The 25636-nt window shown below is 41.9% G+C and overlaps 2 protein-coding genes across 4 annotated transcripts in view; one reads left to right on the top strand and one right to left on the bottom strand.

The window, feature by feature from the left end:
* LOC100645196 (protein bric-a-brac 1) overlaps window positions 1-19796 on the top strand; it is a 222409-nt gene extending 202613 nt beyond the window's left edge. For both annotated transcript variants that reach the window (XM_012309773.3, XM_048407338.1), the window contains 5 exons: window positions 5985-6042; window positions 11012-11189; window positions 12094-12179; window positions 12390-12629; window positions 12935-19796. In XM_012309773.3, coding sequence (XP_012165163.1) covers window positions 5985-6042; window positions 11012-11189; window positions 12094-12179; window positions 12390-12629; window positions 12935-13455 — 1083 coding nt within the window. In that variant the 3' untranslated portion in view covers window positions 13456-19796. The remainder of the gene's footprint in view (window positions 1-5984; window positions 6043-11011; window positions 11190-12093; window positions 12180-12389; window positions 12630-12934) is intronic.
* A 182-nt stretch (window positions 19797-19978) lies between these two features.
* LOC100645081 (nucleobindin-2) lies at window positions 19979-25355 on the bottom strand. Of its 2 annotated transcripts, XM_048407345.1 has the most exons (12): window positions 25085-25354; window positions 24816-24967; window positions 24162-24288; window positions 23986-24090; window positions 23673-23894; window positions 23512-23608; window positions 23360-23436; window positions 23177-23279; window positions 22912-23092; window positions 22685-22841; window positions 20995-21036; window positions 19979-20770 (listed from the first exon to the last, which is right to left on the bottom strand). In XM_048407345.1, the coding sequence occupies exons 3-12, from the start codon at window positions 24282-24284 to the stop codon at window positions 20177-20179; spliced, it is 1701 nt and encodes a 566-aa protein (XP_048263302.1). In that variant the 5' UTR covers window positions 24285-24288; window positions 24816-24967; window positions 25085-25354; the 3' UTR covers window positions 19979-20176. The 2 variants fall into 2 exon arrangements, with proteins under 2 accessions (XP_048263302.1, XP_048263303.1); XM_048407346.1 differs by lacking the exon at window positions 24816-24967 and having other exon boundaries at window positions 25085-25355.
* Between the last annotated feature and the right edge of the window lie 281 nt (window positions 25356-25636).

Raw genomic sequence — 25636 nt, 5'->3', positions numbered from 1 at the left:
CTTCCGACGTTAATTTAGACGAATTTCATTAGAACAAACGAACTTTGCTAATCCGCGCTAATCTGATTAGAAATTTGCCGTGGCGCGGTGCATTCTGCCGCGTGAAACTCCAGCCGGTCGACGGCAGCCTCGACGACGTCAACGGCGTCGGTGGGGCGTCTGTAGAGCGTCTGTGGCACCGGTGAAGGAGAGAACGAGCCTGCTCACCGACTAGTCCTCGTCCTCGTCCTCGTCCCTTCGCATTCACTCAAATCCCCGTGCATACATTCACTCTCTCTCTCTCTCTCTCTTTCATACTCTCTCATCAGGTCTCCCCTCGCGTCCTTCCGACGCCTATTCATTTCGCGCACGCCTATATCCTTGCCCGGCAAATATTTGCAGGAATTAGCAACGATAGACGACTAGCTGGCAAATCCCTCGCGTTGCGAGGTTCACAGGATTTTCCTCGAGGATGTCCGGAAAACCGGAAATTCGAAGCCTTTCTTAATTAGGCCGCCGTCGCTCGTCCGCGTCTATTCTCGCTTTTGTTTATCATTGTCCCCTTGGATTTAGGCCATCCATCTTCAGTCGAGCCAAATCGGCGCTCGTAAGCGCTGCTGAACGCGTGGAAATCGAAGTGACGCTTCGCGATCCTGAGCATCACGTTGCCAGCATTCGATCGGACCATTTCACCGAAAGTCCATCGCTTTTCTAAAAATGAAATCTTTTTTCGAGTTCTTTAAAAACAGCGACGCGACTCGTAACGGATCGAGAGCTTCGACACCTGTGACGTTAGTGTCACGTAAAATAAGAAAAAAGAAATCGAAGATGAAAATGAAAAACGAGAGAATTTATTTGCTAATACCTTGATTACACTAACGACAGTTTAGTTCCGAACTCCAGCCGTGACTTTCCAAGACTGAAGCTCTTACAACTCGGTCGCATCCCTACACAAATGGTGATCTTGTGACGTAGAGAGGACCCCCGGGTGTTGGGTCTGAGCCCTGGACCTCCTGCTGCTGCGTGCACTCCCTTGACATATCTGGTGGGCGTCCGTTACCAGCCCATCGGTTTTGAAGTGTGCCGGTCGTGACATTAGCGACGCGTATCCAGTTGCGAGGTTCAAGAGCTTAAACCTTCTAGAACAAAGCTATCCCTCGGAAGCTCCGTTTCAGACGCAGGATTTTCTTTCTTAAGCTGTAGATTGTTGCAACGCACGTTGCGAACAAGCTTCGTCCCGGCGTTCGGACGGACGTAACAAGCCGGACGAGTCTCGAGCAGAGATTCTTTGCGCTGCAGAAGGTCGGCTCGGTCTTACGAGTCAAACGAGACGAGCAGAGGAGAGGAAGAGTAAAGGTCGGAAGAATGCGAGGAGCAATTTTCTCGTTAATGCAGCGGTCGAGCGTGCGGTACGACGTGTCGCGTGCACCGCGACGTGCATTCTTGAAGGCGCAGCCCGCGACAGCCGCACGAGACGATGAAAAATGCACGCATGACAGGATGCGGCGTGTGTGCATTAGTGTGCAATGGACTTGTTCCCGTGGTAAACCCGATTTCCCTGTCGCACCGATACACGTTTTGTGGTTTCCTCGAGACGCGTGCACAACCGGCTGTCCTCTTCTTTATTACCAAACCGCTGGATATCGTTTCACCAGCGAATCTTCAAATTATTTATCCGCCGCGCTATCGAGACACGATAGATTTACGTGTTAGAGCATCGTCTAGTCGGGTTTCGTCGTAACGCTCCTATCGCTTTGAATAAATTAGACACCGTCATCTTGCAGCAACGTTGAACGAATCGCAGGTCTTATCTTCTCGTTCAAGGTTACGAGTCGCTACCCAGCCGCACCTACCGCTATTATAAGCATTATTATTATTATTATTATTGCGCCGACTGTTTCGTCTCGACACAATGTCTCTCCGGAGATCGGATTTGAACTCTTAATAGAACCTACTTTATCTTCCCTTTTGTCGTCTCGTTACGTTATTATACCGTTGTTATTTCCGCTTTCATTGTGTCAGTTCGCTGAGGAACGCGCAAACGTACCAACGAAAATTCGTTTTCTTCGAGGTAAACACGCGGCGGATGGTTCGAAGGAATGCTCGTTGTCTCGGAAAAGAGCAGGTTTATCGCCGGCTAAAGTTTAGAGTCTCGCTCTCATCGGTAGCATTCTCGCGGCGTTACACGGCCACGATAGCCACGATGGACGTAGAAAGAGAGAGAGAGAAAGGACGATGGAGTTGCGAGTTTGATAGAGGATCGAGGCGCGTATCAAACGAGCAGCGAAGCCCTTCGACCCTTAAAAATTCATTTGGAAAGTCAGCCGAGTGGTGTGGCTCCTGCAAGTGATTCGGTATATGAGAAGTCCGGCGTCGGTAGGCCGCGCCGTCCGATCTCTCGGTATTGCGGAAATCGCGGACCGAAACTTTTCAAATGAGCCAACTTTGCGTGTGTCTTGCGCTTTTGCCGCGTCTCGCAACCCCTTTATACAGACCCGGAAAAACTCGCATATTAGTAAAGTTGTCGACAGAGACGCGGGCTTCGCTTCTACGGAACCCGTTCGCTCCCTCGGTCTCCGCCGAGCATCTTCCGACCTCGTCTCACTTTCTCCACCGGCCGCCTCCACGCGTTAACCCTTCTGCGTTCTCTCGCAAACCTTGCGATCTGTAATTGTTACGTCCGGTGGCTCTTCATGTTCGAGGCGGCCACCAGCTGTGCACATTGAATTAAGCGGATCGCAATATTCCTAAGGGACTGTCATAAAACGAGGATTGTTGATGTACCGTTAAGTGGCATGAAACATCTTCGAGTCTGGAGGTTCCTTATGGTTGTTGCTGCATCAGGTGAAAATTGGGAAAACGTGGGTTGTGGGGTGATCACCACCGAACAAGAGTTTTCCTTTGCGACAGCATCGTCACCGGACTTCACTGGTTCGTCGACTTTAGAACAGTCAACATCTCTTGACCGGGTTTTCAATCATTCAATCATTCACCTACTTAACTTATATCTACGCACCAGCCTAGCTATCTTCTCTACAAAGTTATTGGAAATATATGTCGAGTTATCATTAGGGTTATATGCGTGTAACGCTCTATTCTTATGCAATAGAGAAGATATTTACCAGTACAAATATGATTATTGCGGAATTTGACAAGTAGTCGTGGTAATTATATACTCGAGATGCTAATGGCAATGATCTTAGGCTCAATAACAAATCCACGGTCAACGGGGTAGCAAATGTGCTTTCTTGCAAAGTCCAAGTCGAACTGAACTCACTGGTCCACAATTCGAGTGCAACTCAACTTACTCGTCCACAAGTAGAACTCAACTAACTTCCTCAGTCCAAGTCGAACTGCACTTATGTACTCTTTTCCGTACCTCTCTGTACTCTATGGGTCAACTATATTTTTAAGAAGAGTTATACAATTACTCTATACCTCTGTTAGGTAAAAACGTCCATCCCGTGACCGTGGCTACGTTCAGCGATCGGTTGTGTCACTTCGAGACCAAGCCTATTGTCATAATTCTCGCGCACACATAATCGAATTAAATCATAAGCAACTACTTCTATGTTTTATTATTCAAGTACCGCTATCATGAAAGGTCTAGACCAAAGTATTGGGGTCTTTCCAAAAATTGCAAAAGAAAGGCCCCGATGTCCTTTCATCACCGACTTATACAGGGTGGTTGGTAACTGGTGGTACAAGCGGACAGGGGGTGATTCTACGCGAAAAAAGAAGTCGAAAATATAGAATAAAAATTTTTCGTTTGAGGCTTTGTTTTCGAGAAAATCGACTTTGAATTATGTGTTCGGCAGAGTGGGCAACATTTTCAGCAATTTTTGTAATAATAAACTTCATTATGTATTCCTAATTTTCCGTTATGGCAAAAACAAAGTTAAACTGCGATAATATCCATCGAGACAACGATCTACAGTGAGATCCGTTATAACGAGACGTGATAAAGTGCACGCGTACCGAGCGAAAATTCAGAGTCGATTTTCCCGAAAACAAAGCCTCAAACGAAAAATTTTTATTCTATATTTTCGACTTCTTTTTTCGCGTAGAATCACCCCCTTTCCGCTTGTACCACCAGTTACCAACCACCCTGTATAATACCTGAGATGCGGCAGAAATACTTGAATATATTTAACAATATATATTTATTAACATACACTCTATGTGTACACTACGCGTAGGACAGCAATTGCAAGTTCGACTTCTGTTCGATGCGTTTCGATGCACGATACAAGTTCGGATGATGATTGCTTAAAATGTCGAGAAATCTTCGATCAGATCAATTATTACTGCTAACTACCAACAACTATCAATGGCGCTTCAAAATAAATGAAGATAAATCCAGTCATATAGCCTTCAGGCTGCGAAAACAATCCCGCCCACAGGTGACCATAAATAATATTCCAATTCCAAACACAGATACAGTCAGATATCTGGGCATGATCGTGGACAGAAGAATGACATGGAAAGGGCACATCGTAGATAAATCCAAAGGACTGAAATGAAAACTAAATAGATTCTACTGGCTCATTGCAGACGTTGCAACTTAAACACGCAGAGTAAAATAATGCTATATAGAGCCATATTAAAACCTGTTTGGACCTATGAGACCCAACTGTGGGGAACAGCGAGTAATTCCAACATAGAAATTCTCCAACGATTCCAATCAAAAACTCTAAAATCCTTAATAGATGCACCTTGGTCTGTTGCCAACGAAACAATACATGGCGACCTTAAGATACCCACAGTTAAAGAAGAAATATCCAAATTCAGAAACAGATATAATATAAGAGTTAACAACCACCAAAACCCATTAGTTACCCAATTACTCGACACGACGGATCAGATCCGCAGACTAAAAAGACAATACCCTTTAGATGGAAGCATTAGATTCAACTAGAATCAAACGTACTATAAACTCTTATAACCCAAGTTACACTACCACGTTAAAATAATTTACTTATAATTCTCAATGAGAATTGATTGTAAAAAATCTACCAAATAAAAAAAAAAACTACCAACTATCGACTTGGACAGGCGTCTAACGACTGACTTTCCGTCACGATGATGCTGCAGAGGTGTGTCCAAGGATACGAGATCATCGAATTCGTTGAGGAAAGCATTGGTTCGGAAAGTGAGGGAAATGGACGTTGCTCTTAATTGGTTAATTTCTGTGTTGGTGGTTGGAGAAGGATGCTAACTGCCTTTGAGAGAAAGTTGCTAAGTATCGTACGTAAGGAAAGCAGATTTCCCGTATCTTGCCGCAGTAAGTGATAGATTTAGGGACTGTTAAGACGAAGACTATTTGTTCCTTTGGAGAACCTTAGCTAAATAAATCCCAAGATTTATAGCCGGTCCTTAGGCTGCCTGAAAATATTGAGGATGTATCGATATCTGGCAATCATCTTCCGAAGAATAGGGTCTTTGCGTAGCGAGCCACGGGACAGAAACCGTTGGAGAGTTTACTTAAATTCAGTAACAGATATAATACAAGAGTTAACAACCGCCAAAACCCATTAGCTACCCAATTACTTGACACGATAAATCAGATCCGCAGACTAAAAAGACCCTTTAGATCGAAGCATTAGATTCAACTGGAATCAAACGTACTATAAACTCTTATAACCCAAGTTACAGTACCACGCCAAAATAATTTACTTATAATTCTCAATGAGAATCGATTGTAAAAAGTCTGCGAAATAAAAAAATAAAAAAGTTTACTGTCCACTGCCGCTACGTATCTTTGAATTGTTAATCAAGCGTTATACTAATTAAACCACTTCTATTGTCCCAACCGAAATGGGGGATCGATCATTTCGTGGCGTCGTTTGTCTAATCGTAACGGGAATTTACGACTCACATTGACGCGCTTCGTGGCGATCGCGTCTCTCCGCGAATGGTCGAAAAACGGTTTGCGCAACGCGATCGAAATATCGGGATCGAAAGATGGCTGAAAATTCTAACGTGATACGTTTCTTCTGTTTCAGGCCAAGTTGTTGGAGTCGTCCCACGCTTGGCTCGGAGCCTCCACGTCCAGTATAGCAGGTAAGTTGTTCGCCACATTCCACGTCTACCTAATCCGCTCGCTGTCTCGACAGCACATTTCAGGAAACTCGAACGTAACTGCACGTCGAACCGATCGTTCTTCGAGATTCTCTAGGAAAACGTACATAGAAAGAAATGGTGCGCGCGATGACGTTTTGCCGCGAGTTTCCATATTCTCGCGATCGCGGTCCCTCCCCTTTGCCGACTTGATCATCTTTGTCGTCGGTGGATGGTCGACGAACGGAACGGTGAGGATGCCGATAACAACGGAAATGGACTTGGACGAAGTGGCGAGAAGACGAGGGAGGAAAGAAACGGAAGTGGAAAAAGCGGAGAATTACGGTGGGAGACGGCGCGGCTCGAAGAAATCGGGAACACGTCGGTGAAGGAGAACGCCCAACGAAAGTATAAACGAAGGAATGGGCGCGAAGTATAGCAGCGAACGAGAATACGAGGAGGAGGGTAGAGGACGAAGGAGAAGGGCGATAGCGGTGGAAGAAAAAGGCTGTGTCGTTATCTTGGCAATAATAAAGCGCAAGAATCCGCGTTACTTTAATATATTATAGAAAGCAATTTAGATAGAGGAGCAAGGGGCCAGCCGTTAATGGCACCAATAACGTACTCGCGATTCGCAGCCAGTTCTCCCACTTGTGTGCTACGTATCCCTTCACCGAACTGCGTCTGGTAAAATCTTCTTCTCTCGCGAATCAACGCGTCCATAGCTCGGTTCATCGACGGTTACCGACGCGCGTTCGGATCCTCCGTTTTTATTTCCACCTAATCTCTTCGTTTATGTGCTTCTCGTCTTTTTAGTAGTATCGTTGGTAAGTTTCGCGCGATATCGACGATGTTGCAACGGAAGGTTTTATGCGCTCGCCATTAGTATCTTCCAATGATTTCACAGCCGACACAGCAGACGATTTCCGTTGCTTTTACAAGCATATTTCATGCCTGTTCTTCTTCTTCTTCTCGGTACTCGTTCCGATTTTTCTGCTTTCGTAGAAGGTGTGGTGGAACGGTGGCATTCGCGAAACGTCCGCCGCGATTAAACGTTTTATCGGCGATTCGCGCCGCGTCCCATCGTTTCGCCGCTTTGTCTCCGTTTCTTTTCCACCCGTCGCGCGCCACTGTTGTTCGCGGGTCGCGCGCGCGATAAATCTTCACATCTTCCGCCGAAACGTTCTCGCAATTCACGGAAATTCGCAGAGAAAGGATCACGTGGCCGACGAATAATGCGCAAACGGAGCAAACAGAGACGACTAAGGAATACAAGACACGGCGATGCTTGCTGTGTAGGGGTGGGAATAGGGGAATCGAGAAAGGGGCAAGTTTGGACGATATTTGCGGGAAAGTGTAGCAGCGAAAAAAAAAAAAAAAAAACGAAAAATATAACGATGTATCGAGTCCGACGGCCAGCTACCTCCAAGATCGTTCGATCTGGGATAGGTGCAGCCACAGGGTATCACGAAAAAAGTCGAAATCCCTGACTATTTTCTAGCTGACTATTCCACCCTGCTGAAGCTGAAGGCGCCCACGTGGACGCGGCACGATCTCCAGGAAGCGATCGAGGCTGTGGTTACTCAGAAGATGCGCTTCACCCAGGCGTCCACGAAATACGGAATACCGAAAGGCACATTGTACGACAACATCCTGGGAAAGACGAAGAGAATGATGGTCCTGGAGGAAGCGGGTCTGAACTCGAGCGAGGAAACGGCGGTGCTCGAGTTCTGCTGCGACATCAGCGTCAGTCCGTACAATCGTCGGACGAAAAAGTCGCTGAACGCGATCCTCAACTTCGTGGAAAAGCTGAGGCGAAAACGCGACCCTAACTTTGTGTTTAACGGTCTCTCTGGTTTCCGTTGGTGGTGGGCTTTCTGTAAAAAGCACTCGATAGTATCGCTTTACTTCAACGACGAGAACGAAAACGATCAGTAAACGATGATCCGTCTTCCTCGAAGAAGCGCGCTGCTTTCTGCGTCTGTGTCTCGCCATTGCGAGCAACGCGAACCGTGCGAGCCTTGTAAAACTGTGCCTTTTTTCCCCGAGAGTCGACTTTTCGCGGGTTACGCGGACGACAGACGATGTTAGGATAGTCTGCAACGTTCGTTTCGAACAACGAAACAGCGACTCCTATCGCGTTCCGCGATTCCCCTTCGATCGATATTTTTCACATTCCATGCGCATTCCATTTCTCGTTCGCGAACCAAATTCTTTCCAAGCCTGGCGTTCTCGAACTGACGCGTACCCTTTACGATGGGACCATAATAAGTGATAGGGATTAACGATAACGGTAACGTTTGGAACATAGCAAGAGCAATAATAATATATTGCGTTATCGCGGCTAACGATCGTTCCAGCGATAATCCAGTGCCTTCTGCACCACGTCTTCCAATCCGTGTAGTTTAACGAATTCGATTCTTATTTTTAGTCGCTGCGACTCGAGCCTCGTCGTCCGTCGAATATCGGATAGATCGATAAAAACGTCGAGTTGTTAATCCTAGAAATCGCTAGATGTTACTACGAATATATTGTACGATCGTAATATCAGCGAATTTATTATCGTTGCGATTTACGTGAAAGTTATTTTATTAAACTTGCTTGTAAATCATAGACTCTTGGTGGGAACGTTCAATCGGATTTCTTGCGATCATTCCATTCGTAAAGGCAGGAAACTTGATCGTTACGATTTGTTAAGAGCGTTTGTTACGACGAAATTGCGTCAGGCTGTCGTAGAGGTTTCGTTCGATGCAAAACCATGACCATGACGTTCGCATCGCTTCTGTTCTACGTTCCATCGATCGGAATTTCATTCTGGTCGTTTTAATTTCCAGATGGTTTCTTTGGTGTTTCGAAAAAAAAAAAAGAACGACGATGACGTCGGATTGTTTGCCTCCTCTTTTTATTTTTTTTTTTTTAACAATTAGTAACTATAGCATGGTGTTTGCAGTGGAACACCTGCTAATAATACAAAGCAAACATTTGGGATGCCGATGTGAGTGGCATAGCGGCTATGGTCCGACGGAACTTTTATAACAGCTTGATATTTGCTTAGTACGAATTTGCTTAGCGTTGGAAGCGAGCAACTTTGCTCGAGCACAGACTCGCACCTGTCTCGTCGTCGATTGTTTTATACGTTGAAAATCGTTCGAATTTGTTAACCGCGCTGCTAAAGTATTCCGACGCGATTAGCGAACGTTGCGCGATAAATGCGGTTCGATGACATTTAGCCTGCGTTGTATATTTTTGTATGCAAAAAAATTGCTAGAATAGGAAAAATACTGCAACTCGAGAACGTTGCAACCTTATGCCCGTCGGGCGAATTGTGTTTTCACGTTCTAAATATGCTTTCGAAACTGTCGCGCGCGCGTTAAGAAAGTTACAGATATTTTCGGAAAAGATGTTCGAAATTCTCAAGCCGCTGTGCACTCGACCAACATTCGCCGCAATTAGCGAATAAGCGACGCTTTCCAGCGCAACGTAACACGAGGCACATCCTTTTAACGTTTATCGCGGAACGCCCGGTCAGCCCGTGGCTCCGTTGGTAAATATACTCGTCGCGCTAATTTTCCACCTGGTGTTCGTGCGTCGTTTCGCTTTAATTACGACGGAAATAGCGTTAAATCGATCTCGGCCGATTACTTTTGCAACACGGACCCGTCGTCCGATCCTCGTACAATACTCGTGGCGAATAGAGCGCGTTTCTCTGGACGAGACTTGAAGGAAAAACCGTGGCTCGTATTATTAGCGCTACGACCATCTTCCTTTCATTCTCCCTTTCTACGTTTTGCGTCGGTTACCTAACGTTAATTGATTTTTTGTTAACGTTAACGCGATTCACGACCGGCGTCGTCTCTTCGTTACGAACGATGGGAACTCGGCGATTCGGAAAATCGATGAAAATACCGCCTAGTAAAATCGCATAATCGCGGTTACCGTAAGGTTACTCGTTGTTCGCCGATCTCGCCGCATCTTTTGAAAACGAAGCCGGACGACTCGCGGTCTGGATCGGACACGCGTGCGCGTGTACCGAGGCGCGCACGCGCGCCTTCCTTTCCAATTAATTGTATTAATCGTCAAATTGGAGGATGCTCAATTAAACCCAATAAGTTAACTATTAAATAATCGTTGCGAATTGAGGCCAACCGTTCGTGGCGTAGCCGGTATTCGAGGCGTATGGTACTCGCGCGCTCCAAGGCAAACGGTTGCGAGCCTGCGATTAACGTTTAATGTTAAGAAAAAAATATTTTCTATCGACGATCGAGCTTGTTTCGTTAAGAACTCTTTCTATCTTTCTTACCTTCTTTCTCTCTCTCTCTTTCTTTCTTTCTTTCTTTCTTTCTTTCTTTTTTATTCTATAACGATTGTACGCCAACGATAATACAATCGATACGATTAACGTACACGACACGCAGCGTTTATTCCCCGTTCCCACTTTTCCCCGCCCGCAACTTGCCTTTCAATACTTTGTTCGCAGGTACGCTTCGCCCAAGCAGCTACAAAGGAACCTAACTACACGATACTCGCACCTTCGCTCCACTTACCTACGTCTGGTTATTTACCCTATTTATATGTCGTACGCTTGCATCGTTTCGTCGAATTCGAATCGTCGCATTCGAAACGATTCCATTCAATTCGATTCTTTCGATGCATTTGCATTGATTCACGCGAATCGACGAGCGTCCGTTTACACGCTCGCGTGACAGCGAATCAGCTTTTCGATCGATCGATCGATCGATCCCGTTAACGAAACCGATGCGCCGCAACGACGCAACGAAAATGCGTGAAAGTAAAAAATAGAAAAGAGAGAGAGAGAGAGAGAGATGGATCGAAAGGTTGATCTCGCGATCTTCAAATTTACCCATCTTCTTCCTTTACGCGCGTCTTCCTTCGACCAGTGAAAATCCCCGCACTTACTAATGCCGTGCTTTTTCTGTTTTCTCTTTTTCCACGGGGGGCGTAAACTAAACAGACAGCTACCAGTATCAGCTGCAATCGATGTGGCAGAAATGCTGGAACACCAATCAGAGCCTGGTGCACAATCTGCGCTTTCGAGAACGCGGCCCGCTCAAGTCCTGGCGACCAGAAACCATGGCGGAGGCGATCTTCAGCGTGTTGAAAGAAGGATTGTCCTTGAGTCAAGCAGCAAGGTAAACTATGTACATATCAAGTTTTCGTTGGTTGCCGGTTCGCGAAATTTCGTTCACGGTCGTTCGTTTTCTCCTTCCGTCTGGCCATCACCGAAACCAAATTTCTCGCGTTAACCAAATAAAGAATGGCGTCGCGTCGCTGCTCAAGCAGATGGGTGGTCCGAATTACATCTGCGTCAGACGTTCGCCCTGTTCCTCGCTGGAGGAAAGTGGCGAGAAGAATTTCATTATCAGGCGGATATTCGTGGCGCGACGGGACAAATTAAACTAAGAAAGTTCATCGGACCGTTCTAACGAAACGCCGAATTTTTAATCAGATTTTCGATAAACTCGATTATACAGGCTGCGATTATCGCGGTTGGTTTCGCGAGGGCCATCGATGATATCGCTCGCTTTTAATCGTTCGGGACAAAAAGTATCGGTTTACCGGTTTTTCCAGATGATGTTTTGACAATGGTTAAGCGAAATTAATTTACAAAGGTTACAATTTGTTTCGTCGCAACTGAACAATCCGCGGCGAAAGTTTCGAGCGATTCGATGGAAATGATTTAGTTGCGAGAATCGAACGATAACCCGCGTCCGATGTAAATGGGTTAAAACAGAGAGAAAACAATTGGCTGTTGGGTTCGGCGAGCGATCAACTTAAGAACTTTTACAGCTTAGTCGTAAAACGGCGCGTATCGCACGCGCGTAATAACGCGTAGTCGTTAAAGGCTGTTTCCCTTTGTGCGAACATGTGCTGCCCGATCGAGCAACGTTTCGCGGAACGAGCCCGATAATCTTTACGAGAATCGATCGATCTCGCCGTGCTGCCGCTTTCAGCTACGAACATTCTCTCTATCCTACACCCCACCGATCCAACGGCTCTTCTCATTCTCACACGCTTCCTGATACTTTGTTGCAGGAAATACGACATCCCATACCCGACCTTCGTATTGTACGCCAATCGAGTACACAATATGCTGGGTCCGAGTGCTGATGGAGGAGCCGGTGAGTATTAGTATTAGTCGGATACTCTAAGATTCTTTCGCTCGGATGACAAACTTTGAAAAACCGAATCACGTCGTTCTTTACGCGCCGAGGCGAAACTATCGATTTTGATTTTTGAAAATCGGCGTAACTAGAGTTCGCAATGAAGCAGGCGTTGTCCGGAAATAATCAGACATCGGCATACCATTGGTTTGTTTTTTGCCTGGTCAGATCTTCGTCCGAAAGGCAGAGGCAGACCGCAAAGGATTCTGTTGGGTGTTTGGCCCGACGAGCACATTCGCGGTGTGATTCGAGCAGTGGTGTTCCGCGATGGACACTCGCCGCACATGGTGAAGGAAGAGCCGACTTCGATGTATCCGAGTTTGGCAAATTACGCGGCTTGCAACGGTCCCGAAGGCGCGGTCAGCCCCGGAGCGGCAGCCGCGGCCGCGGTTGCTGCGGTCGCTCAAGGTAACGATAGACTACCATATGTATGTATTAGGTTGTCCGAAAAGTTTCTTTCGTTTCATGATAGACGCGCAGGGTTTTTGCTTTTATATTATTTTGCCGAATTACGTACGATCGATCTTGTTCTGTCACTACACCTTGTTTCACGTTTGTACGAAGGTGGATTGTCGTAAAAGACACGTTTGCGAAAGAAAGACGCTTTCCGGACAAACGAATATTTATGTTTGTAATGGTGTTGCTGGCGCAGCTTTCTATCGAAAGGAGGAGAACGAAAGAAAATTAATATTCGGGATTGTTGGTTGACGTAGGACTGCGACATCAAATGTGCAGCATGGTAGCGGCGGCGCACTCGCAGCAACACGATATGATGGCGACAAACCTGTCTACGAATCTGTCGACGAGCCTCTCGTCGAATCTACAGGCAGCGATGCAAGCCAGCCAGCATCACCACAACAGCAACAACAGCGGTACACCGGTTATCGGGAGTAACAACGGTAGCGGCGGAGGCGGCGGGAACAACGGAAACTCGCCGCTAAATTTGGGCTTGGCCAGTCCAGGCTCCGGCGGCCCACCAGAGAGCCCGATGGAGAGTCCTCTGGCGAGTCCTCTCGGCCCTCTGATGGATCCTGGACACATACCTAGCAGCGTGGAAGTCGGGATCGGCGTGAGTGGTATGACGTACAAGCCGGCGCGAAGCTTCGTCAGCCCACGACCGGAGAATCTCTTCCAGGAGGACATCGCGGATCTCGTAAAGAGTCCTCACGGACTCAAGGACAAAGACAAAATTCCCGTTAAGCTGGAACCGCTAACCGACTCGCGTTGCGAATAGTAAGCGCGACATGCTCGAAATCGAACGAGCTGATCGTTGCCCGTTGGATCGGCAGAACAGCGTCTCACTTCCATCGGGATCCTAACAAAAGGCTTCTCGTCGACGCTTCTCGCAGAGGCGAATCTGCGAGGAGGCGACGCTCGCTGTACGGATTATTCGAAAGTATAACCGCGGTGATCGATTCGTCGGATCGCGATCGCGTAATCGACACGGCGGCGGCGAATCGAGCGCCGTGCTTCCAGCCTCGAACGGTCCGTATTCCGACCATTCGTCCTCGCGACGATACCGCAGTATACCGATAGAGCGATCTCGCGCGAAGATCGTTCGAGTTTTACAATCAAAACGGGGAGGGAGGGGAGGGAGGGGGAAAGGGAAATGATCGAGAGAGTAGGAGCCATGGGAAATGCGACACCGAGTGGAGCAGCCACGATCGATGCTCGATCCCCCTTGATCCTCGATTCTCGATTCTCGATCCTCGATCCTCGAATCTCAAGCCAAATCCTCCCTACCGACCTCGAGCATCGATCGTGATCGCTCGACCGATTCCGACGCAGTCTCGAAGGCCGCCTATTTTAAGAAAACGTTCCGTAGCTAACTTTGCTCGATCGGAGCTCGTTACGAAGCATCCGACTGCGCGCAAAAGCGTGGACGCGAGTGTGCTGCACGGACACGCGCTTACACTCGAGATTTATATATCTATGCATATACGATAACCGTACGTTTAATATGCCAAATGTATAGTAATTGGAAAGCGATCTCGTGGCACGAGCCAGTATTCGCGTGGATCGACATATACAGCTCGTCGGGACTCGCCGAACGTTGGAAGCAACGTCCGTACAGACGGACTGAGAAAATACCGTGGATTTCTCGTAACGCGGTTCCACATGTAGATCGCATCGAAACGCTGCAAAGCAAGACGAGACTGGTGGAATTACAGCTGTTCGTAAAACGGACGATCGATTCGAGAAACGTTGCGCTTCCGAAGTGAGAAAAAAAAAGAAAAAAGAAGATGAAAAAAAAAAAAGAAAGAAAGAAAAGGGGAAAAGAGAAGAATAATGGTGAATAATCTTACGAAAGCGAAAGAGATGTACAAAATTCGCTTTGCGACTGTTCGTCGATCGAGACAACGTCGACGTTCTAAATCTCTACGGAACGAAAGAGAAACAAAAGTTGTTCGACTAGTGCGTACGCGTTAGCACGCAAAAGGGAAAACAAAACCGATTGCTGTACTTTATTAAGTGTAATGATTGCCTTCCTGCCATATTTGGGGTATGCCAAGTATAAAAATTATAAGGTTTAGAGATTAGGGAACGAAAAATTAACGACGACACTACCGTGAAATTCATTGAATTTGGAACAAGAGAAAATGTGGATAGACGCGCGAGCGCCGTGTGCCTGTGTTAAACACTGAAAGCGGACGAACGCGAGCATCTGACTGAGCGAATCGAACGTGTGAGCGTGATACGCGCGAGTGAATGTTTTTTTCGGAAAGATCGTGCTATTTTTCAAAATTTTACACGTTACGCGTACGACTTTTCGCGAGAACACCCTCGATCCTCGACAATCGAAGAACGACACGAGTCGAGTAGTCGTCGAAACGAACCGATTCCTTTAAGGTATCGTTCGAATTCTAGCCGGTCGATCGCACGCTGTCAAGCCAATTCAGCTCGGAATTTCTTTCACAAATGATTCGCGTCTACTCCTCGATCGTTCTAGCCACGAACCGCCGTTCAGAGATTTCGTGCGACGTCTAAGTACGAGCGAGTTCGTATCGAACCTAGTCATCCTAGGAACAGAAAGAGGGGCAAGACAGAGAGAAAGTGAGAAATGGACAGGATGGGGAAGAATGAGAGAGCGAATGGAACGGAAGAGACAGAGAGAAAGAAAAAGGAGCGCGTGTGACAGAGAGAACGAAACTTTCTAAACAAGAAAAAAAGCAAATTTTTTAAAGTTGGCACACTGGTTCTGGAGTGACTCTTTGTAAGTATTAAAAAAGTAAACAAAACAAAAAAAAAAAAAAAATTCGAAGTGGCCTTCTGTAAAAGGAAAAGACCATCGCTTTTCGCTTTTGCTCGAAAAAAAAGAGAATGGGGCGTATAGGCTGTCCATCGTGTTATACGTTGTTTAGGCAACTTTTTGGAAAACGTTGTTCTCGCGCCACTCCCCTACGAAAGCTTTAAACGGTTCGTACGAAAGTTTCGGGAGGAATCGATTAGCAAGTTAATTATCGGCGATTAGAAAATTAATTCGGGAAAACTCTAAAACGCGTTATTCTTGATACGAAAGATTTTTGGGTGAAAATATTCGAGCGCTCGGTCGACGAGAAAAAGTGCGATCGGACGCGTTTTATTTTTCGTGAAAATCGGAACGACGCGCGAGAGAGCGATCGATTCAGGGGGAAAAAAAATGAAACGGAAAAAGAAAAGGAAAAGAGGATCGCGAATTTAAAAGATTTTATTACGATTTAGGCTTAATGTGTTCAACGAGAAGGTAAATTTGAACGAAACCAGCGGCAGGGCGGAGCAAAAGAAATTCGTGAGTCAAAGCGAGGAGATGGGATTGGAAGAAGAAAGGAAGAAATATAATTCAAAGAGCCGCGAACGAAATTGCGAGAAAGAATTAGCCGAAAGACAGAGGGGTTAGGGAGAGAGTGTGCGAGAGAAAAGGATGGGGCATGTGAACAGGCGAGAATGTGGAAAAGATTAAAATTAATATTGTATAAAAAAAAAAAGTAGCAAGTGCCTTCCAAACAAAAAAAATTTAACGTGTCCCGTAGACCGTGACCACTTGTACGTGATGAAAAGTCATTCGAAATTTCGCATCACCAAATGAATCATTTGCGACAGAAGTGGAAAAGAAATGCAAAAGAGAAAAAGAAAAAAAGACGGAACAAAGAAAACCGGAAAACAAAGTACAGATGATAAAGATACAAGGAATTATTTGTGGGGACGTTGCGTAAAATAAACATTTCTTCTTAGTACGTACATATTCTCTTCGTCTCGTCTCGAAGTCTTGACGACGCTGCGCGATTTCTGCGAAGATTAAACAGCACGGTTATAGTCGAGGATAGAATCAAAGGAGGAACTCGAATATTTTGCGAAAATTTGTCTTTTTACTTTTAAACTGTACGATCGATCCGATCTCGACCGATTCGTATCGACGCCGACCGATGAAATTGATTCGGATCGAATCGGATCGGTTCGGATCGGATCGGGTCGGGTCGGATCGGATCGGATCGGATCGGATCGGATCGAATCGGATCGGAAATTTTTCCTGTCGATTACGCAATGTGTCTACGAATCTTTTGTGTGCGTGTAGAGCGAATGTACAGAATCTACAAGCAAACCCGACAAAATTTCTGTTTTGGATCAACCCACCACCGGTAATACCCTGAATGGCATATTCTCGTAAACGTTTCTTTTCGATTCGCTTGTACGAAAGAACGGAAATGGATGGTTAAACGGAGAGTGGGGAGCGGGGGGAGGGGGAGGGGGGAGGGGAGAGCGTGTAACTGAATTATCAGAGGGAACGGATATTTCGAGAATCTTTCGTTTACGCATTTTGATATATCTGTGAACAGATGAAGAAAAACAAAGATACTTATATTACATACATAAGGTATAAGTGAAGAAAAAAAATGCATCTAATACGCTATTATTGATATAGGACACAAAGTAAAGTAAATATATATGAGACAAAAAAAAAATATATATATACATAAATTGATATATTGACGCTATAAGATTGCTGCTGGATACGTTTTACGTTGAAGGAAGATATGATGATGCAGTTTTCCGTTCAAACGTCGTCGAGGACGAAACAAAAGTTCACGGGGAGAATTAAGTTAGACAAAAGTAAGGATCTTAGAGTCGAAGACAAAGTAGCTCTTAGAATTTTTATCGAGGCAACATAAGGACGGACGGGCGTGACGCTAGTATACTACTTTCGATAAAAACCTCCACCCATTTGTCCTCGTGGCTTGTGTACGTTTCACTCGCTTATCGATCGATCTCCCGAGTTTTCCGTCTTCTCGATCCGTCTTGCGCGTACATGTTTCCCGATTTCCTAAGCGAACGTACGCTTTGCGAATCCGTGCGGAAGAATGTAACCGCCAGTAAGATCGATCGAAACGGTGGAAAGTCGCGGCAGATCCGCATCTGTAGAAATACTTATATAGCGAGGATCCACGCGAGTCTCGAGAACGGAGGAAAGCGTGGAAAAGTTGGCGAGCGAGACGCGTTTGGCCGCGAGGCAACCAATACTCGGCTGCAGTTGTAAAACAAATTTTCAACGTTCGTTCCATGAGAATTAAAGAATATGCGAAACAAGATCTGAAATGTATTACGCACGCGCCGAATCTTTCCTTTATTTTCGCCTTAGCTTCGAGATGTAATGTCTTATTATAATAACGATCGACCCGACATACGCGCCACACTTGTACACGAAAGGAAAAAGGAAACACCGAAGAGAATTCAAGCAAACCGTAAGAGTAAAACGATAATGAAGCGTAGTAATCCCCGTATCCGCGATTTACGACTAGTTTACAGGATGTAACACGTAACTGCGTTTACCGGAGGGACGTTACGACAGCGGAAGGAACGCGATCGAGATACACCAAGGAACGACCCGGTTCGATTCACGTTTCTCCGCTGCGGTAACGGCTAAACATTCGAGACTAAACTAGGTGGCATCCTAATTTACAGAAACTATTAGTCGAACAATAGAAACCGCACATTTTTCGGAATCCGATTATTTAATCGTATACATCCCCGGCCGTGAGCCAATATCCGACACAACGCGTCCATGAACACAACTGCACCCCACCACTTCACCCACTTACATACATACACGCTCACGCACACAGACAGTCAGACAGACAGATACACACACACACGGCCACGCACACACATGACACAAAACACGTACATGTGCTCATACACGTCTACGTACACGTCTAAGAAAACGTCTAAGAAAAAGTCTAAGAAAACGTAGACAGGGGGAAAACGGAAAGAGTTAAGTTATCGAATGATAGGATAAAGAGAAAGTAAGAAAGGAAGGTATAAGAAAGACGAAGAAAGTATGAGAAGAGAGTATAAGAAAGATGTAAACGTACGAACGAAAAAGAAATAGCGACAGACAAAACAAAATTGAAAGCAAAGGAATATATTCTTGGAACAAGTACACTAAAGAAGAACACACAGTATATTACGCGACAAACATGCACAACCGCGCGTTCACTGTAAATAGAAAGGATGCAACATTATTATACGACAAAGTTCATCTTTATTATCGTAACCTGTAATATATTTATTTGTCCGGTCGTAAAGGTATTTTATGTAATTTAAGATCCGAGCCTCTGTTTCATTTGAATTTGCCGCCATAGTGCGCTAACGAGGCATTGGTCGATGCAGTAACAGATAGAAAGGCGTTCTTTTGGTACGATAAATATTTTTGAAAGCGACTGCAAATAAAGTTGTGAAGCGCGTATGGCTTCACATGACCAGTGTCTCGCGATAATTAGGAGCGAAATCGAAAAGGATCAGGTAATGCGGTCTCGCGATCGAAGTTGATCGTAGCAATTTCCGACCAGCTCTTACCTCAAAATTTAGAATGTCTCCGAATCGTTATAACGGCTGTTACATACACGTTTCTATCGCCTTTCAGCTTCGATCGCCTGATTCTGCGAACCGAATTGTCTAACTGTCTTCGTTTCAGTTTCTAATCTCAATCGATTCGTTCGAAATCGTCGCGCAGCTTACAGTAGAAGACGCTCGCTGTCCAAGAACGACGACAAGCGCAAGTTTCTTTGCAGATGGCGATAGTTTGTAGTTACTATTGTTTCTATTTACATTAAAACAAAGTATTTCTTTTTCAGTAGATAGTCGAATTGATTAAACCGACACACTATACGAATAGTTGCGCGCGTGTCTTTAAGAAAACGCTCGAAATATGTGTGTGTACCCGTGACGAATCGCGAAGCGACGTTTGTTTCCGTTTTCTTCCAAACACCTCGGATACGAGGCTTTGGAAATAGTTTTCTTTAGTCACGGATGCAAGCAAAACCCGTCACCAATTACGAATTCCTCTTTTATTTATTACCGATTAGCATGTAAGATGACGTTCTACCAACATATGCTATAATTATAAATACACCTTATATATAGTGGAGTAAGCGTTACATTACCTACCTACCTACCTACCCACCTACCTACCTATCCGTGCTTGACGGGTGAAACAAACAGATGAATCACGCAATCATATATTTAAGTTGCTATTTGGCACATATATCTAAGTAATATACTAACATAAACAGTATGCAATAATAAATATGAGAAATTAAATATGATCTTTTTCACTGAATCGCACAGCAACCCCTCCTATATTCTTTATCTTTCGATGCACGCGATGTTCCAACGATTACATATTCTTGATAAAAACGAAGGTTCTGCACCAAAAAGATAATGAATGATTACTTCGTAAAGTACTAAGGCAGCAAATAAACAATGTTTTTTTAATACGTCTATTTTTCTTGGAAATAATTTTATTTACACTTCACGATGAGTTGTCCAACTTCCATGATGAACGTAATGTGTGTACGATTATACAAATATTACAATCAATGAATAAAATAACAGCGAAAGATATAAAAAATACTCTAAAATGACAACATTCAATTCTTTGTCAAATTAAATCTTATATTCTTGCCGAATTGAGGACGCAATTATACTTTCTCGTGAACTGGAATTTTATTTCTATCAACTTCTTGTTGGGCGGGCGCTTGCGCGGGTTGTGAATCTGCTTGATTTGAACTATATTTTTGTGGCACGGCGTTCGTCTGAATATTTTGTGGTACTTGATTTATCATGTTTTGCTGTTGTTGAAAATTTGGAACTTGAGGTTGTTGTTGAAAATTTGGAACTTGAGGTTGTTGTTGAAAATTTGGAACTTGAGGTTGTTGTTGAAAATTTGGAACTTGAGGTTGTTGTTGAAAATTTGGAGCTTGAGGTTGCTGTTGAACTAAAGGCTGATTTTGCTGCCCTTGTTGAACCGGTACCACTCCAGGGTGTACTTGCTGAGCAGGGATTTGATTTTGAGGTACCTGATATTGCTGATTCGATGGGCGCTGCCCTTGAAACTGTTGTTGCTGTTGTTGAGGTATTTGACCATGTTGCTGAGGAACTACAATCTGTGGCTGCTGTTGATACTGTGGATGACTTTGGTCTTGGAATTGTTGATGAAGCATATTTTGATTTGGATCTACTTGGGGAGGAACTAATCCAGGAGCAACTGGTCCTTGCTCATATTGTGACGGAAACTAAAAGATATCAATAAAATTACTTTTACAATATATTTACATTATCTAATTTTCATTTTTACTAATTGTACATGCTAAAATAATATTTTTTTAGGTTTCTTTTTATTATATTAAATCATTAAGCGTCAGAGAAAAACTTTGAAACCATACTTTATACTTACTTTAAATAAAACATATATATATGTACTATATATTTTCTTTTTTGATAAACTAAGAATACTTACCGGCTCGGACTGTGCCGGTATACTACCTGGATGTGGTGGTCGCTAATAACAGCAACAAAAAGTGCACAAGCTAATTATTATCAATTACAAAAACACTACAAACAATGCTTTTTAAAAAACAGACAGATTAAATGAGGGAATAAAACCTAATCACTGGTAACGTAATACACTATGGTATATGTATATATGTACTCCTTCCTATCCGTAAATTTAGTTAAAATAATAAGCGGAAATACTATTATACACATTATACAAATGTTTTTCTACAGATAAGCGTGGATTAAGTGCTTACATAATGCTTTCTTTACAATAAACGATTTGTCATAGTATCAACGTATAAACTGCTGCGGCTTCTAAGTTCATTACTCTGATCAAGCAAAAATATATATAATTAACTTTTCTTCTTTGCTTACGTTAGATACATTTTTGCACATACTATGTTATGTAGAAGAGTAATAAAAAATTATATATAGGGTATTTAGTGAAATGGTATGCACGGTTTTTGAAGCATTTCCGATAATGTAATAAAACATTTCGAACACAAATTGATCTGTTTTTGATCAGCTATAAATTGCAATACTTAAAATCGACAAAAAATGCTTCTTTCTATAAAAAAATCTTAAATATAAAAAATAAATCATAAATAATAAATAAATATAAAAAAAATTTGTTGAGAGCACAAACGTGACTGTAAACATCTGATCTAGCGCCTTATTAAACCAAATTTCACACGTTAATGTTCTTATGAATTAATGAATTTAAAATTTCTGACTCAAGATCATCTAAAGGTCATAATATTATAGATTGTTGTATTCGTCTTAATACTATGCCACTTAAGAAAATCAAGCTGATCTTCATTTTTTTGTAGAAAGATTCGAAACAAATCAATGTTTGCTACAACATTCTTTTCGTTAACGGTAATGCTTCAAAAATCGTGCACATCATTTCGCCGATCACCCTATATATTTATAAAAATGTAGAAGCGATAACGAAATAACTTTGATGCCACTTCAAAGTTCCCAAGTGAGAAATTCAAATAGCTCGATTGCGACTGCTCCCACAACCTCCAATTGACTTTTGACTTTTGTCAACGACATTACTTCAATGGACCGTGCTTTAATCATGCTTCAATGACACCTCCTAACCTTCAATAGCACAATTTTGACATCCGCATATGATTAAGTAACATTATATACTAAAGACAATAGCCTTGGCATTCCTATAATTTTTAAGCCTTTCGACACCACCAATGCAATCATATTACTTTAAGTGCCGAAATTAAGTAAGAGTCGATCCAGTTCACTACCTAGTGATTTTTCTTTTGCCACAACTTACATACATGTACATAATGTATATATATACAATATGTAAGATGCTCTTGCATCACATTAGGTGAAGTACATATATATATATATATATATAACATAATTCTTATTTTAAAGAAAAATATATAAAAATTTTAACGACGTTCGTTTAAAGCGAAAATTTTCCATATAATCTAATATCTTTTGAAATTAGTTTTAACTTTCTAAGGTCATTAATTCATACATAGTATTAATGGAAGATATATGTTAGAAAGAAACAAGTTGATCAAAAAGGATAAATAAGCATTGACAACATAATATGCATAATCATTGCAAAAAAACGTGATAGCTAACCATAACAATGATTTTTACTATATTATACTTACCATTCCTTGAGAAATCATTTTTTGTAATTCCTCTTGCTTATATCTTTCAAAAGCTTCAAATTCTTCCTGAGTGTAAATTTGTTGTTCATCTAATCCCTGCCACCCCTCATCTTGTTGAAAATTTGGTTTCTTTGTTTGTTCCAAAAATTCTTCATAACTACAGCAATAACATGAAGTAACTAATGTTATTTAAAACATATAAAATATATGTATATATATATACAAACCTAATAAGACCGTCTTTGTTAAGATCGGCCTCATTGAATACATGTTCCCTCATTCTCTCCATCTCCTCAGCTCGTTTTAATAAATCCTCTTGAGGTGCTCCTTGAGCATAAAGTTTATCCAATTCTTTCAAAAATAAAGCTTTAACTTCATCTTGATCCCATACTCCATTACCATCAATATCTAGGGTATTTTTATAGGTAATTTTTATAAATTACACAAAATTTATAAGGCTATAAAGACAAATATAAAATAAAAATATAATACCATGAAAGAAAAAAAATGTTCTAGGATTAAACTCTTCGCTTTCCATATGATCTTGTTTTTCCCATACTTCCTCTAGTTGTTGTTTACTTCCTGGATGATGTACCTGTAAAGTGCAAAATGGAAGAGACAATAGAAATACGTGTATATCAGTAGAATATTAAAACATTTATATTTACAACTTACAGGTTCGTGTATTTTCTGCTTTTCCTTCATTGCTTGTAAATCTTGCTCATACTTCTTTTTTTCTGCGTCGTTCATATCTATAATAAAACAGAATACATAATAATATATTATTATCATAAATAATCAATATACATTTAATTTATAATAATTACGTTTTAACTTTTCTTGTTCTTCAAATTTCTTCTCCATTTCATGTTGTTTAAATTCCTCACGTCTCCTCCTATCAGCTTTTGCTAAATCTTCAGTAGTCTATATAAAAGAACAATTAGTATATTTATATCTGATAAACTTGTCTCGTATAATGCTGCATTACCTTAGCAATTAATTTCTTTAGATCCTGGATCTCAAATGTACGTGTATTAGTATGATCTAAATGTTCAGGAATTTTTAAATGTTCAATATCTAAACCATTCTTTAATTCATTTTCTTTTGTCGCAAGATGTCTTAACCTTTCTAGTTCATCTCTCTTTATTTCATCTAATCTTGATCTAATATTATGGTTCACAAATTCTAGTTGATCGGCTATCTTTCCTGTCTAATGAAAAAATAAGTTACAAATACATATAGCAACAAGAATTGTATTCTTTAAATTCAATTGCAATATAATATTATTTCTTTCAAATTACACGTATATCTGCTTCATCTGCTTTCTCCAACTTCTTTTGAAAATCAGGATCACTCTCTAACACCTGAACTACTTCCATTAGGTATCTACGATATTCCATGTCTACCTATGTAAAAGACTTTTGCTATGAATATTGTTTATAAAATAAAAAAGTTATCTTTATCGTAAGAAACTTACCATTGGTTCTATATCTTCAACTTCATTTTTATTATCATAATCTTTGCCTTTTTGATTAACGGGTGGTGCAACTGACCAATGAACTGTCACAGTTATTAGAAGAAATAACAGGGAGTACTTCATCTTTCTACCAAAAAGATTTGTAGACCATAAATAAAAATTATGAAAATATGATAAAAACTATTGACCGATTGATTATTTATTGAACAAAATAAGAATGAAAATAATACATGAATTAGTTGAAAATAATGTTATAGTATAGTCAATTAAACAATATGTTATCGATTTAAAACGTTTCGTTGAAAAACAATGAACCACCAATGTAGCATACGCGCAACAGATGTTTCAATGAGAAAGTTGTCGTAATAGGTATTTACGCGGAAAATATGCTGATTAGGTCGAGTCACATACTTGCATCACTAACAGTTGGGATAGCTGATTCAACGAATTAAAAACCAATATGTTTACTCGAAATAACACTATATTCTCTTTATTTCTAATATTATAATTGCATACACAAAAAAAGCTATAAAAATGAAAATTTCGGAAATATAAAAGTGAGAATATTCAGAAACTTGAAATCACACTAATTAAATGAAACTACATACAAAAAATATGTATACACAGAGAATTCTTCTCAATATTGCTGTTTACCGTTACTTTGATCGCCTTGGTGAAAGTATAAATGTGTAAATTTTCACCCGTCACACAATAGAAGATTTTCTATTCTTACTTAAAACTTAACCAATAAATAATCGTGGATCCTCGTTTACAAGTAATCACAATTATGTGTGATTAACGATCAGCTGTGAGATAAAAGTGAGAACACATTAAACATTATATACTTCACACATATATAAAAGTGAAATATATACCGATTATTTGAAAATCCAATAATAATCTTGGCAAATAACAAAAATTACCGTGGTACGTAGTTGCAACGACGGGTAAATGGATAAAAATAACGAGGTGATCTCGATAGCAAGATTGTCACTGATACAAATGCACTAAAATTCGCTTCTTATATAAACTCAACACAATATTGATAGTTATAACAACAAGCTACAACAATTATAAGATAGATTTAAACATACATTATATACAGTACATAGATGAGGAAAGACAGACGAACGCAATCGATGATAATACCGGTCAGTACCGAAAGGTACTGATTTATTCAAGATTATCTTTTTTCCGTCGATGTCTCATACGTTTACAATTATATTACATTGTAGAAGTTTACAGTTCGTGCGGTAGATGGCAACACGAATCCATTTCGTTACAAGGGTTTCTTTCTTGCTTTTACCGATAGAAGCTATATAATAAAAAATTTACTTTATTACATTATCACGCGTTCTCACAAATATGTACACATACGTACATCAAAATTACTAATAAATAGTTTTTTTTCTTTAACTTACTGTTGATTTTCAACTGATGTTAATTCTTAGTAAATTCATCATATATACAAACGC

This window comes from Bombus terrestris, chromosome 7 (assembly GCF_910591885.1).
Source record: "Bombus terrestris chromosome 7, iyBomTerr1.2, whole genome shotgun sequence".
In the NCBI taxonomy this organism is placed as follows: domain Eukaryota; kingdom Metazoa; phylum Arthropoda; class Insecta; order Hymenoptera; family Apidae; genus Bombus; species Bombus terrestris.
Note: the sequence above shows the minus strand (reverse complement) of the source record. Positions and strands in the feature narration are given on the sequence as shown.

Bases quoted from the DNA above. Each gene is read 5' to 3' on its own strand.
- LOC100645081 (XM_048407346.1), bottom strand. From the start codon at position 24,284: ATGAAGTACTCCCTGTTATTTCTTCTAATAACTGTGACAGTTCATTGG. The intron at 24,091-24,161 runs GTAAGTTTCTTA...TCTTTTACATAG, and splicing joins TTGAAGATATAGAACCAATG to GTAGACATGGAATATCGTAG. The intron at 23,280-23,359 runs GTAAGTTGTAAA...TGCACTTTACAG, and splicing joins AGCAGAAAATACACGAACCT to GTACATCATCCAGGAAGTAA.